This window comes from Loxodonta africana, chromosome 1 (assembly GCF_030014295.1).
Source record: "Loxodonta africana isolate mLoxAfr1 chromosome 1, mLoxAfr1.hap2, whole genome shotgun sequence".
Lineage (NCBI taxonomy): Eukaryota > Metazoa > Chordata > Mammalia > Proboscidea > Elephantidae > Loxodonta > Loxodonta africana.
This window is the reverse complement of record NC_087342.1, coordinates 28,434,608-28,449,837: the sequence shown is the minus strand read 5'-3', so window position 1 is coordinate 28,449,837 and position 15,230 is coordinate 28,434,608. Positions and strand designations below refer to the sequence as shown.

At 42.0% G+C, this 15,230-nt stretch overlaps 1 protein-coding gene across 10 annotated transcripts in view; it reads right to left on the bottom strand.

Annotated features, from left to right (window-relative positions):
• The window catches only part of TBCCD1 (TBCC domain containing 1), a 33,864-nt gene extending 21,651 nt beyond the window's left edge, over positions 1–12,213 (bottom strand). For all 10 annotated transcript variants that reach the window (XR_010319385.1, XR_010319404.1, XR_002786491.2 and 7 more), the window contains exons 1-3: positions 12,148–12,213; positions 8,671–9,049; positions 2,377–2,532 (exon numbers count right to left, since the gene is read on the bottom strand). Coding sequence is in view for 6 of the 10 variants with exons in the window: in XM_003412906.4 (XP_003412954.2) it covers positions 2,377–2,532; positions 8,671–9,006 (492 nt within the window). In the remaining 4 variants the exon portion in view is untranslated. The remainder of the gene's footprint in view (positions 1–2,376; positions 2,533–8,670; positions 9,050–12,147) is intronic.
• Positions 12,214–15,230: the final 3,017 nt, after the last annotated feature.

Sequence of the window (15,230 nt, the reverse complement as noted above, 5' to 3'; positions counted from 1 at the left end):
GATGCCAAAGAAAACGGGTCAAAGTAGAGTGGTCCACAGCTCACCTCCTCTTCCTCCCTCGTGCTACACCCGCCTCCCTCCTAGCAGGCCCTGAGGAAGGTCCACAGGGTACAGTTTGAAAATAACATTGACAATGAGGATTCACTGACAAGAGTTTAAATAGGTGATAGATACAATCCAGTAACTGTATCCATCATACAATAATTCCTAAAATTGTATCCATACACAATACAATAATTCCTAAAATTAATTAAAGATGTGTCAAGATTATGGCTTTGGGAACCCTATGAGGCCATTCTATTCTGTCCTATAGGGTCACTATAAGTGAGAATTAACTTGACAGCAGTGCGTTTGGTTTTTTGTTTTGACTTTTTACAAAGTTCAGCACGGCAGGTGGAATGTAGACTAATAGAGTGACTAGTTGGGGCCTAATTACAAAAATCAAGGCAAAAAAGTCACTAGGATCTGTATAAGAGAAAGAAAAGGGACAAGGTTAAGAGTTATTTTGGAGGCAGAATCAGTAAGACTTGACAACTGGGTATGGGTGGTGAGAGAGAGCTCTTGGGTGGCTGGTGTAATGCTCATGGCATAAAGAATACAAATTAAGTGAAAGGAGGGTTTACTCATAGGGATACACAGTAGACTCCCAAACTGAAGTATAGGCAGGCCTCATAAGACCTGGAGAGCATCTGAGCCTGGTTCTCTCATGGGCCAGTGTTGCTCTGCATGTCTGTGCAATTCTCTTCTTTTCCTTGAATGACAAGCATCCTGTGTTTGGCTGGTTATCTCAGAGTTTCTAACCCCTCATAACCCCAGGTCACTTCTGATAAACCATTGCCACAGAGTCGATTCCAACTCATAGCAACCCTACAGGATAGAGTAGAACTGCCCCACAAGGTTTCCAAGGAGCGACTGGTGGATTCAGACTACTGACCTTTTGTTTAGCAGCCAAGCTCTTAACCACTGTGTCACCAGGGCTCCTTGTTTATGATGCACAGTGGCAAATTTGGTCCCAATGCTATGGGAGCTTTCAGCTCAAGCACCCTCACCAACTGGTAACTTCTTAAGTCCCTGGGGACACTAACTGTCCCAGGTCATCATTTCAAATTGGGCTAGTGTCAAATGCACACCAAGGAACGGGCTGGCCCCCTCCCAGTTCTAATCAGTTGTTGGGAGGGGTCATGATATAGCACAAACCAGTCACCACTTACTGGTGTTTACTGTGCAACAAGCCCTATGCTAGTATGTTATGGAATTTCACAGCCATTCAGAAATAGGCACTATTACCCCATTTAGAGATGAACAAGGCTTAGAGAAGGTAACTGACTTGCCTAAAATCACATGGCTATTAGGTGGCACAGCCAGATCTGACTGCAGGCTGCCTTCGTTCAAAACACAATCTCTTAACAGTACCCATTCAGCAGGAGCCTCCTGTGTAGAGAGCCTGCAATCCGGACTTGGACATTCTGAATTTAAGGTACAGATAGGGCATTTATGTCAAGAGGTAAATATGAGGCAAGAACTCTAGGATGGAGAACAACTTAAGAGTCACTGAGGTCTATGAAGTCATGGGAACAGAAAGAATTATGTTGAATATGGATGTCAAGGGAGGAGCAAAGAATACCACTGGCAGAATCCCAGGGGAAGAGGGGCATGTAAGGGCCAGGAGGAGAGAGATGCAGGAAAAAGTGTGAGAAGACGACTCAGAAGCAGAACCTGGAGGGTGTAGCAAATGAAATGTATGGGAAGGCAGATTTATTAAAAAGGAGGTTATAAAAATGCCAAATAATGAAGAGGATTTTTTTTAAGCCTCTGAACATTTTTAAAGGACCTGTGCATGATAGTAAATACTGAGAGCTACATTTCACTTAAATTTTTTCAAAATACTTTCATAAAAACAGGTAAAACATTTTCTTTATAAAAAAGGAAGGAAAGAAACAATGAGACATTTTCCAAAACTCACAATGTGAAACAGTTAAATTTAGCTACTGGGTGGCCACATTAGATATAATTACTTAAGCATGAGGAGGCAATACGAGAAGGTATTTTTATACAAAATTTTTTCAGTAGATTTCAATAGACTTTGCAAACACTACATCCTCTCATTTATCCTGTTAAACAAGCAGATTCAAATCCATCAGCATGTGGAAAAAAGGGGAATGCTTGCAAGAGTGATTTGCCCAAAAATCATGTGATTTTTGGGTCCATGAAGCAACTGAAACCACTGATTAAGATTAAACACACTGATTTTGTTTTATAATTAAAAAAAGGTAATCAAATCAATGCTTGTATATAGAACACCAAGATAATTTCTGATGAAGATGAGCTATCTTCCTTACAAATGGCCCCTTTCATAGAAGAAGATTTAAGCAGTACCTTATTATGACAACTGGATTTTTCAGTCAGGTCGGGAGACTGGGATCGGTTTCTGGGACTAGGCCACTCTTCTCCAATCAAAGACGTCCTCAGGGAGACCTTGTTTAACTGCTGTATGTACAAGAAGAGGAGAAACTGCAGGCTGTCCACAGAAAGCTGTCCAAGAAGGGAAGAAATTATCAGCACATCTCCTGAAACCACAATTACTAGTCCACAACTGAGAAGATACAGTAGACTCTGGTGCTCATATATAGGAACTCCTGAAGTCAACTGAACTGAGTCCACTACCTTCCCAGAAAGCTGCAGAGAATCTATGGCCATAAAAATTCTCTCCCAAAACTGACGAAGGGGAAACGACGAAGTACATGCTTTGTTAAAGTACATTATTTCAGAAGTTTAAAAGTTTAAAGAAAACAAACAAACCTTACTTTGAATAAATAAATGAATAGATGGAAGAAGGAAATTTAGTTAGGACATTGGGGTTGGTTTAACCGAAGGTTCACAGGCCTATCAGTGAAACCCCTGAAATTGTATGCAATTTTTTCCGAGTATGCACATTTTGTGGTGAGGGTCTCATTTTCATCAAATTTTCAAAGGGCTCTTTAACTAAAAACAATTTCTGGTCCAAGAGTTGTTTATAACTGATTTCTTAGTTGAGGATGGGCACGGTTTGAAGCTCACCATTTGAAGTTCATGATTATCCTCACATACCCTTTCCTATGCATGTATAAACCCAAAAACCAAACCTGTTGCCATGGAGTCAATTTCTACTCATGGTGACCCGCTGGACAGAGTAGAACTGCCCCATAGCGTTTCCAAGAAGCTGCTGGTTGATTCAAACTGTGCCACCAGGGCTGGGTATACGAGTGGCAAAAAAAGTGGTGTAATCCATCTGGGTCTACTGTACTACAAAGAAGTTAGGCTATATTTACCCCAACGCTACCTGGATAAAAAGCATTATCACCTCAGGAACCTAAAAATACAGATTCTCAGGAGCCACCTCAGATCTATTCAATCAGCTTAGGACGTGTTGCCCCTCCGACGCTGTATTTTTTATTTTTACTTTCTTAAATTTTTTTATTTTGTGGTATCTATTTTTTCCACACAGTTGTGAAGAATAATACAAAGATTCCATGTAACCTTCAGAAAGCTATCCTAGACTATCACACCCAGGACACTGATACAGTTAAAGTACAGAACATTTCCATCCACACAAGGACCCTCATGGTGGCCTTTCATAGCCACATTCACTTTCCTCCATCCTTCACCCCTCCTTTACCCTTGAAAACCACTTACCTGTTTTCCATCTCCACAACTTGTCATTTCAACAATGTTATATAAATGGACTTATATGCTACGTAACCTTTTGGGATTGGCTTTTATTCACTCAGCGTAATTCTCTGGAGATTAATCCAAGTCACTGTATGTATCAACAGTTCATTATTTTTTATTGTTGAGTAGTATCCCATGGTACGGATGTGCCATGGTTTGTTTAACCATTCACCCACTGAAGGACATATGAGTGTATCCAGTTATTGGCCATTGGAATAAAGCTGCTAAAAAATTTCATGTAAAAAAGTCTTTGCGTGAACATTAAGTTTTCATTTCTCTGGGACAAATGCCCAGGAATGCAACTGTTGTGTTCCGTAGTAGTCACGAGTTTAGATTGTTAGGAAACTGCCAAAATGTTTTCCAGAGTGTACCATTTTACATTCCCACCAACGATGTGTGAGCGATCACTTTCTCCACACCCTCGCCAACAATTAATGTAATCCCTTTATTTTTGCCATTTTTGATAGGGATATAGTGATGTTTCATCATGGTTTTAATTTGCATTTCCCTAAAGACTAATGATATTGAACTTCTTTTCATGTGCTTATTTGCCATGTCCATATTTTCTCTGGTAAAATATCTTTTACCCATATTCGGGTAGGATTATTTTTTAAGTGTTGAGTTTTAAGACTTATATATTCTAGGTCCTAGTCTTTTGTCAAATACATGCTTTGCAAATAATCTCTCCCCCTCTATAGCTTCTTTTCATCCTCTTAACAGGGTCTTACACAGAGCAAAAGATTTAATTTTGATAAAGTCCAATTATTCAATTTTTCCTTTTAAGGATCATGCTTTTGGTGTCAACTCTAAGAACTTTTTGCCTAGCCCTGGGCCAAGAAGATTTTCTCCTGTATTTTTTTATAAAATTTTTATAGTTTTATGTTTTACATTTAAGTCCCTGATCCAGTTTTACTTAATTTTTGCATTAGGTGTGAGTCATAGGTTGAAGCTCATTTTTTGTCTATGAATGTCCAATTGCACCATTTATTTAAGAGGCTATCTTAAAATACACAAACATACAAAAAGGCTATCTTTACTGCTTCTGTACCTTTGTAAAAAATCAATTGGGCATTGATGTCTCGGTCTATTTCTGGGTTCTCTATCCTGTTTCACTGATCTATGTTTCTATTCCTCTGCCCATACCATATGCTTAATTACTGTAGCTATGTAGTAAATCTTGAAATTGGGAAGATTCAATTATTTTCTTTCTCAAAAATGTTTTAGTTATTCTTGTCCCTTTGCTTCCCATATAAATTTTAGAATAACCTTGTCTATATCTACCAAAAGAAAAAAAAATGCTGGTATTTTTATAGGAACTGCATTAAACCTATGCATCAGTTTAGAGAGTACTGACATCTTTAGTATTTTGAGTCTTCCAATCCATAAACACAGTATGTCTCCATTGATTTCTTTCATCAGCGTTGCGTAGATTTCAGTGTACGGTCTTATATATGTTTTGTTAGATTCACACCTAAGTATTTTCATTTATTTTAGCAATTGTGATAGTGTTGTATTTTTAATTTCAATGTCTGTATGTTCATTGCTAGTCTGTAGAAACACAATTAATTTTTCTGTTTATCTTGTAACTTGCAATTTTGCTGAACTCAATAGTTCTAGTAGGGTTTTTCGTAGATTTCCTACATAAATAACCATGTCATGTGGAAAGAGGGATTTCATTTCTTCCTTTCTGGCCTGTATGCCTTTTTTTTTTTTTCCCCCCTCTCCCTTTTTTTGCCTTATTGCATTGGCTAGAACTTCTAGCACTATGTTGAATAAAAGTGGTGAGCAGACATCCTTGTCCTGTCCCTGATACTGGAGGAAAACACTGAGTCTTTCACAATTAATACTAGGTGTAGGTTTTTTCATGGATGCTCTTTATCAAGTTGAGGAAGTTCCCCGCTATTCCTAGTTTTTCTGAGAGTTTTTATCATGAGCGGGAGTTGAATTTTGTCAAATACTTCTTCTGCATCAATTGATAAGATCATTACATTCTTCTTCTTTAGTCTCTTAATATGGTGAATTACATTGGTTTTTGAATACTGAACCAGACTGGGATCCCTGGAATAAACTCCACTTGGTCACGATATGTAATTCTTTTTATATATCGCAGAATTCTATTTGCTTATATTTTGTTAAGGATTTCTTACCCTCCTCGTCTCTCTGCCCTGCCCCCACAAACCTCAACAATTCACCTCCAGACACCCACTAGAATATCTTATCTTAAAGTATAAATTTACTTAGGTCTCTACCAGGAAACCCTGGTGGCATAGTGGTTAAGTGCTATGGCTGCTAACCAAAGAGCTGGCAGTTCGAATCTACCAAGAGCTCCTTGGAAACTCTATGGGGCAGTTCTACTCTGCCCTATGGGGTCGCTGTGAGTCGGAATTGACTCGACGGCACTGGGTTGGGTTCTACCTCAATTAAAAACTCTCCAAGCTATATTAGAACCTAGCTATAAAATGAAGCCCAGATTTCTTAGCACAGCAGTCGATGTCATGATTTGACTCCTCCTACATTTCTATAGGAATGCCCCACGGGACAGTTCTACTCTGTCACATGGGGTTGCTATGAGTCAAAATCGACTCGACGGCACCTAACACCACCACATTTCTACCTTCAGGCCCACCTCTTCACTCCACTGTCTCTCCTGTCCCGAAAACATCCAACTATTTTTAGACCCTAAAAACACCTTACTCTCTCTCACTTCCTTGATTTTGTACATATTTCCATTTTAACAATTAGTTGTTATATTATCACCATTCCTTCATATGCTTGCTTCCTCATGAGACTGTAAGATCCATGTCTTCCCCACGTTTATATTCTTAGGAACTAGCACAGAATCTGGCCATAGTAAGCACTCAAAAAATCTGGAGCTTCGTAGGTTCTATTTATTTCTGTATCTACACACCCACTCTGTAACTGGCACACTGTTGTTGTTAGTTGCTGTCAAGTCAGCTTCAACTCATGGCGACCCCATGTATAATAAAATGAAATACTGCCTGGTCCTGTACCATCTTCAGTGTGTCTGAGTCCAGTTTTGTGGCTTCTGTAGTCCCTTCCAACCTATAGGGCTCACCTTCCAGCACTATAATGGAAAATAGTCTATTGTGATCCATAGGATTTTCATTCGCTAATTTTTAGTAGATCATCAGGCCTTTCTTCTTAGTCTGGAAGCTCTGCTGAAACCTGTCCACCATCACAGCAACACACAAGCCACCACAGCATGACAAACTGACAGATGGGTAGTGGACCCAGCACGTAGCAGGTACTCAACAAATGTTTGATTAATGAATAACTATAATGCCCTTCCCCTCTTGCCAAGCTTCTTTTCAATTTCCAAAACCTTGTTTATATAGTACCTCATGTGGCAGAGACTGGCTAGAAGACAATTAAACACCTTTTACAGTCTTCCTGGGCACAGAGTTAGATTACTTTTCCCAGTCTCCCTTGCAGTTAGATATAATATGACTGAGTTACAGTCAATTGAATGTGGGTAGATTTATAGATACCACCTTCAGGCCTAGCCCACAAAACTCACCCAAAAGAAATGGAAGCAAAGGACTCTTAAGGCCCCAGTGGCAATAGCTGGGGAAGATGGTATTATTATTTACAATGGCTCACTTCCCCATCCTCCAAGAGGCTAATATGGCTCTGTCAGTGGCTGTGGAACTTGCCTTATATCTGGAGAGGGGAATTTACCTTCCCATCTCATTGACTTTAGACTTAGTCATGTGACAAAGCTTTAGCTAATGGAATGAAAGTAGTAGTTTACGTTCCATCTGAGCAGAAGCTTTAAGAGGCATCATGAGTTTCTGCTGTTCTTCTCTGTCACAAGAACAGGCATGACCTACAGAGGGGCTCTTTCTTCAGCATGGGTCCCTTCAAACGAGAAGACACATAGAGCTAAGCAACAGCCTGGAACAAAGCCATAGCTGAAGTGCATCCTACATGCACCACGAACAAGAAATAAACCTTTGGTGCTATAAGTCACTGCATTTTTGTTTGTTCTTTACTGCAGCAAAACTGACTAACAGTAACACCAAAAGATAGGAGCCTGAATCCCTAAATCATCACACAGAAAACAGCAGCCCAGAGATTCATTAAAACCAGGAGCACCTGTGCTGGATTGCTCCATGAATGAGAAATAAATTATTGTTGTGCAGAGCCGCCAAAATGCTGAGATTGTTTGTTACCGTAATTAGCCTATCCTGATTAACAGACCTCCTCTGTGGAGCCTTTCCTGATTACCAGAATGAATGGTTCTCCATTTAATTTCTGTACCTTATGGATACTTTTATTATTATACATATCACACTATTAAGTAGTATTTTTAACACACCAGCCTCCCCACCTAGTCTGTAAGCTCCATGAGAGCAGAGTGCTGTCCTGATCATCTTTCAATCCCAGCATGCAGCAGATACTCATTTGAAAATAATCAGGCACCCTGACTATAACAGGTTAGTGGTTCATAAGTACTCACCCTAAAATATTTTAAATATCAGTGAAGATATTTCCCTCTTTCAATTACAGAGTTCCTACAACATTATCGCTTTGGGAGTAAGGAGAATAAAGATTAATTCATTAAATACCGCCAAACTGGAAGTGTTAAGATTGAAATGGTGCTTTGGGGTCACAACGGTCATTAACCTAAAACCACAAATTATACAGATAGTACAAAGATTTTTAAAAAACCAAACCCATTGCTGTCAGGTCGATTCTGACTCAGAGCAACCCTACAGGACAGCACAGAACTGCCCCACAGGGTTTCCAAGGCTGTAAATCTTCATGGAAGTAGACTGCCACATCTTTCTCCCTCAGAGTGGCTGGTGGATTTTAAACGCCGACCTTTCGGTTAGCAGCAGAGCACTTCGCTACTGTGCCACCAGGCTCCCAGTACAAAGATTAACAGCTTATTTCCTAAAATAATTAAACACCCACACCCCTATACTCAGAAATCTATACCTGATTTCTCTGCTTTTCAACTTCATCCTCAGATGTGCAGTTGGATATAACCTCAGACCATTCCAGGCGCTCCTCCGGTGTCCTCACCACGAGACTATCAAATACTTCAAAGTAAAGCCACGCCAGGTCCTTAGGCAACTGCAACTTCCCACATGCGATGCGCCTCCACGTAGACCAGTAGAGGCGTGGGTAAGCTCCCTCTGAGGCCCGGGTTCGCACATAGGCAGATATCTTCCTGAGGTAATGAAGGCTGAACTTGGACGGCGGGGGCATCTGCAAGGCGCCCACTATAAAGGGTTCTGCTTTCACCCACAGGAGAACTCCGGACTGATCCATATTATCTCTAAGGACATCTGTGGGAGAAGGCTTCTTTGCATACCTAGGAAACAAGTTTCTTCACAAACTGATTCAAAACAAAACTCATTTATACATTTTCTTGGGAGATGAGCATTCCCTTAGCTGTTTTTCAACGTACTGTATCAGAAGAGTTTGCTGGTTAGATAGCATTACAGATTATTTGAGCAAGAAAAATTTTGTGATTAAGACAAAATTATCTCACTTGTATACTCAGAAATGGCAGTTTTAGGAAGAGTGAATAAACGTGTGAGGTATGAATTGGATCCTGGCTATCGGGGCAGGTGAAAAGAAGGCCTGGGGAAAAGATTCATTCCATTACTGGAAATCTTGTTCTACCCTGAGGGGGACGTCCACAAAGTTAAATCATTTACATATAGAGCACAGTTGGTTAAAGATTTGGAGGTGTTAGCTGATGGTAGAAGCTCAATACTAACATGACGGGGCGGTCAAGAAGGCCACTGCAAACTGTGGAGTGAAGGGTTATTTTACCCAGGGAATTTGGTCTCTGTCCCTAGTTCTTGGGAGATAACCTCTAAAACCTTCGAATGCCTTTGTTATTTATGGAGGGCACCAGACCACACAGGACAGTTTATATAAACGAGATGACCCGTGGTGGGGGCTGGCCATTCCAAAAAGACCCACCTGCGATATCAGCTGGACTTATGGGGAGAGGAAGTGAGCTTGAGATTGAATTCAATTACATGGCCAGTGATTTGATCAATCATGCCTCTGTTACGAAACCCCAATAAAAACTCTGGACACTGAAACTCGTGTGAGCTTCCTAAGGACATCTGTGCACCAGGAGGCTAACACATCCCTGGGAACATGGAAGCTCTGCATCTGGGACCCTCCCGGGCCTTACCCTGTATCTCTTCTTTTGTATCCTTTTTGCTTATAATAAAACTGTAATCTTAAATACGGTGCTCTCCTGAGTTCTGTGAATCATTCTAGCAAGTTATCAAATCTGAGGGGATAGTGGGAACCCAAGCATTTGCAGTCAGCTGGTCAGAAGTTTGGGTGGCTAGGAACCCCTGACCTTGTGGCTGGAACCTGAAGTCTTGGGCTGACTTGGCAGTCCGGAGGACTGTTCCCTTAGCCTGTGAAATCTAACCTAAGTCCCTGTGGTTAGGGTCAGAAAAACTGATACCTCTGCAGTTGGTGCCAAAACTAAACTGAAATGCATTTACCATTGATATTTAGATAAACCTAGCAAAAATAGATCAAGGGAAGTTAAAAACATCTTTACTCTCTGTAACTATTGTGCTTAGTTCAAGTGCTATACTTTTAGATTCTGTTCGTTGTTTCATTGTTGTAACGGCAATGCATGATTTTTACAGAGTATTTTATTTTAAAAAGTGGAGAAATCATCCATAGTCCCACCACCAAATGACAGCTAGTTAATATTTTGTAGTACTTTCTGTCTTTTTTCTACTCATAATCGGATGTTAGTTTGCCTCTACATTTTCATAGTTGTGATAATGGCATATATACAAATCCATATCATGGCATCATCAGTGCTTCATATCGTTTAAAATAATTGTAGTCTAGTTTATTAAATAGTTCTCCCACTTTCAGACACTTAGTAGGTTCAAAATTTTTCACAAAATCAAAATAGGCATAATATTGATAATTTCTGAAGCCCAGTGATGGGTTATGTGAGGGTTTATTTACCTATTCTACTTTTGTGTATGTTAAAATTTCTACAATAAAAGGTTTAACATTTTTGTTATTATAAATACTGTTCTTATTACCATCTTTCTACATATTTCCTGCATTGTGAATTATTTCCCAGGGAAAATTCTAATATTTGCAAGATGAAGTAACACTGACATTTCTGAAGCTCCTGACATACATTCCCACTGCTTTCCAAAACCCTTGTATCAAATTATACTATGGCTTGACCACGGGTATCCTCTTCACTGACCATCCCTCAGCATTAACATCGTTTAAATAAATCTTTCCTTATATAAGATGAAAAATGCTTCATTGCTATTATTATACTTTTCATTTGTATCAAAGAAAACTGTGCTTCTTTTGGGAACTGTCTGTTCAAGAAAATAATTGACATCAATGGAGTACTTCCTATGAACCAGAAGCCATGCTAAATATTTTTCATATTTCACCCACTTTCATCCTCACAACCACCTGGAGGGACCTATGATTATTCCCATTTTCATATGAGGAAACGGGCTCAAAGAACGGCTTGCCCAAACTCACGTGCTTAATTGGCACATATGTGGATTAGAATTCCGGTCTACCAGACTTGAGAACTGTGTTGCTACAAATATACTTAGGGAACCCAGCTTTGGGATGCCCCCTGAAAAACAGGAGTGGATCCAGTGGAGAGCCACAAGAATGACGAGCCTTAGACATGACACCATATAATGGCCAGGGCGAAGGAAAGAGACAGTGTGCGCCCCAAAGAAGGAAGGGTGAGGATCGGTAAATTACAGCTATTTTTGAATATGGGTATGGTTTAGCGTCGCTCTGAGTAAAACTAGACGACGAAAGTGACGTGAGTAAGATCTTAGTTCGCCCCTAAATGGACACAGGCTGCTCTGTGAGGTACTGGGAAACCGTGATGGCGCAGTGGTTAAGAGCTCGGCTGCTAACCAAAAGGTCTGCTAGTTGGAATCCCCCGGGCGCTCCTTGGAAACCCTATGGGGCAGTTGTACTCTTTCCTATAGGGTCGCTGTGAGTCAGAATCGACTCGACGGCAACAGGTTGTTTTTGTTTGCTGAGGTACTGGGTTCCTGTCCCTAAAGAGCCAGGTCGCGGAGATGTACCCTGTAAGGTCCCTTCTACCTGCGGGACTCGAGAGGACCAAATATGTAAACAAACACAAGCTGGGCTCTTTCTCTCTTCAGAAGCTCCCCCGGGGCGCTGGGGCACCTTAAGATCTTTCAGGCGGGGAGATGGGCGTGAGGCCCACGGCGGCCCCCCTGAGGCTTCACCCGAGCTGCCCAAGCGACACGACCGGCTTCCGCGACCGGAAGCCCCTGCTGACAGGGTCCGCAGCGGACCCGAGGCCTGGCCAGCGGGAAGGCAGCCTACCCGACCCCAGCCCGGAGCTCCACCGGCCCACCCCTCCAGCCCTGGCGCCAGCCCACGCGCGGTTACCTGCGAAGGCAGGCCGCGCTCCGCCGGCCTCTCCACTCGCCGCCGCGCCCCACGTCGCGCTCGCCCGCCCGCCCCTCGCCCTCTGCCGCGCACCGCCGCCAAACACAGCGCAAGCGCGAGCCCTTGTACCACCGAGAACAGGCGGACGGCGTTGCCAGAGCGGCCGGCTGCTTTTCCAGTCGCTCTGAGAGAAACTTGGCTTAGGCCACCACGCTGGGACCTGGGGCCGGACTGGACTCCTTTCTGGTGTTTCGCCTTTCAACCTACCAAAAAGCAAAACTGCTGCCGTCCAGTTGTTACTGATGCATAGCAGAACCGCCCCATAGGGTTTCCAAGGCTATAAATCTTCACAGAAGCTGACTGCCACATCTTTCTCCCCCGGAGTGGCTGGTGGGTCCAGTGGGTCCGAACCCACGACCTTCCAGTTCGCAGCCGAGCGCTTTAACCACTGCGCAACCAGGGCTCCAACCTAAGGGAATAGGAAGTTTTCTATTGCTCCGCAGAAAGGTAGTTGGCCAAGAGCTGCTGTTGCAAGGTCAGCACGCTTTGATCTGTAGTAATAATTATGGCAGTTTACATGAGCACTTACCATGGCAGCTGTGTAAAACACCTTCATGTGTATTATCTTAGTCTTCCCAAGAGTCCTCTAAGTCAAGTTCATTTGTTTGACTGATGAGGAAACTCGTACCTGTATTGTTCGGCGGTAGCGAGTCGCGTGCAACTCATAGTGACCGTAGGTATAACACAACAAAACACAGCCTTGTCCTCTGCCATCCTGACAATCCTTGTGAAGCTTGAGCCCATTGCTGCAGCCACTGTGTCAATCCATCTCGGTGAGGCTCTTCCTTTTTTTTGCTGATCTTCCACTTTACCAAGCATGTTGTTCTTCAGAGACTGGTCCCTCCTGATAACATGTCTAAAGTACGTGAGAGGAAGTCTTGCCATCCTTGCTTCTAAGGGACATCTGGCTGTACTTCTTCCAAGACATATTTGTTTGTTCTTCTGACAGTCCATGGTATATTCAATATTCTTCACCAACACCATAATCCAAAGGCATCAATTTTTCTTCAGTCTTCCTTATTGTCCAGCTTTCACATGCATATGAGGCAACTGAAAATACCATGGATTGGGTCAGGCGCACTGTAGTCCTCAAAATGACATCCTTGCTTTTCAACACTTTATAAAGAGGTCTTTTGCAGCAGATTTGCCCAATGCAATGTGTCATTTGATTTCCTGACTGCTGCTTCCATGGGTATTGATTGTGGATCCAAGTCATACAAAATCCTTGACAGCTTCAATTTTTTTCTTCTTTTATCATGATATTGCTTATTGGTTCAGTTGTGAGGATTTTTGTTTTCTTTATGTTGAGATGTAATCCATACTGAAGGCTGCAGCCTTTGGTCTTTGTCAGTAAGTACTTCAAGTCCTCTTCACTTTCAGTAAGCAAGGTTGTGTCATCTGCATACTGCAGGTTGTTAATGAGTCTTCCTCCAATCCCTATGCCCCGTTCTTCATATAGTCCAGCTTCTTAGATTATCTGCTCAGCATACAGGTTGAATAAGTACAGTGAAGGGATACAATGCAGATGCACACCTTTCCTGACTTTAAACCATGCAGTTTCCCCTTGTTCTCTTCGAATCACTGCCTCTTGGTCTAATTTAATGTTTTAAATCATGGGAGAGAGGGATCCTCATGAGCACGATAAAGTGTTTTGAAATTCCCATTCTTCGCAATGTTATCCACAGTTTTTTATGATCCATATAACATACCCTTAAGGTCACACAATAAAAGATGGAGTCAAGATTCAAACCTAGGCAGTCCGAAGGGAGAGGCCCCTGCGTTACTGCCTTAATTCTGTTAGCTTCAGACGAGGCTATGCCATGTTGCCTCCTTCATGAAGCTTTTTTGGATTCCACTCAGAATATGTCACTCCTTTCTCTGAACCTCCATTTTATGATTTCTGGCCATTTCCTGCTTTCTTTGTTTGTTTATGGCCTCTGTACTTGTGGGGTATACAAAGATAAATAAGATAATACGATGTAATTTAGTTCCTCTTTTGCATGGCCTCTCTCCCCTAATAAGCATTTCCTGAAATCAGCAATCTTGTCTTCCCCTTAACTCTACAAGAGTCAAGATGCAAAAAGCAGGGGATTTGGATTCAAATAGACCCGGATTAGGATCCATTCTGCACCAGTTAACTAGCTCAGTGACCTTGGGCAAATTCCATCACCTATCCGTGCCTCAGTTCTCTGCAACAGCAATTATTTTGTATTGAGCACCACTGTGTGCCTGGCAAAGTACTAGGCACTAGGATTACAGCAGTGAACAAAACAGACAAGGTCCCTGCTTTCTTGGAGTGTATATTTTAATAGGGAGAATGTTGTTGTTGTTGTTGTGTGCCATCGAGTTGATTCTAACTCATAGTGACCCTGTAGGACAGAGAAGAACTGCCTCATAGGGTTTCCAAGGTGCAGCTGGTGGATTAAAACTGCTGACCTTTTGGACAATACATGATAAATAAAATAGGATAATTTTTTATAGTGCTAAGTGCTATGAAGAGATGGAGGAAGGGGACAGGGAAGGCCACTTTGTGGTGTGCATATTTGAGCTGAGGTTCAAAGAATAAAAAGCCAGCCACATGAAGATCACAGTCAAAACAACTATTCATTTACTCAAAAAATTTTTATCTCCTACCCTATGCCAGGAGCTGTTCTAAGATGCTGGGGATACAGCTGTGAATGTAACAGACCAGATTCATGATCTCCAGGAACAGACATCTCAGTGTGTGAGTACAAGGGGGTGGGGGGGGGTAGGGTTGGAAACAATAAAATAGGGTGGCGTAAGAATAAGGGACTCAGTGGGGGCTAATTTGAATTGGTTGGTCAGGGAAGTCCTCTCTGAAGTGTTGGCATTTAAACTCATACCAAACCAAAAAAAACCAAAACCAGTGCCGTCGAGTCAATTCTGACTCATAGCAACCCTATGGACAGAGTAGGACTGCCCCATAGTTTCCAAGGCGTGCCTGGCGGATTCGAACTGCCGACCCTTTGGTTAGCAGCCGTAGCACTTAACCACTACGCCAC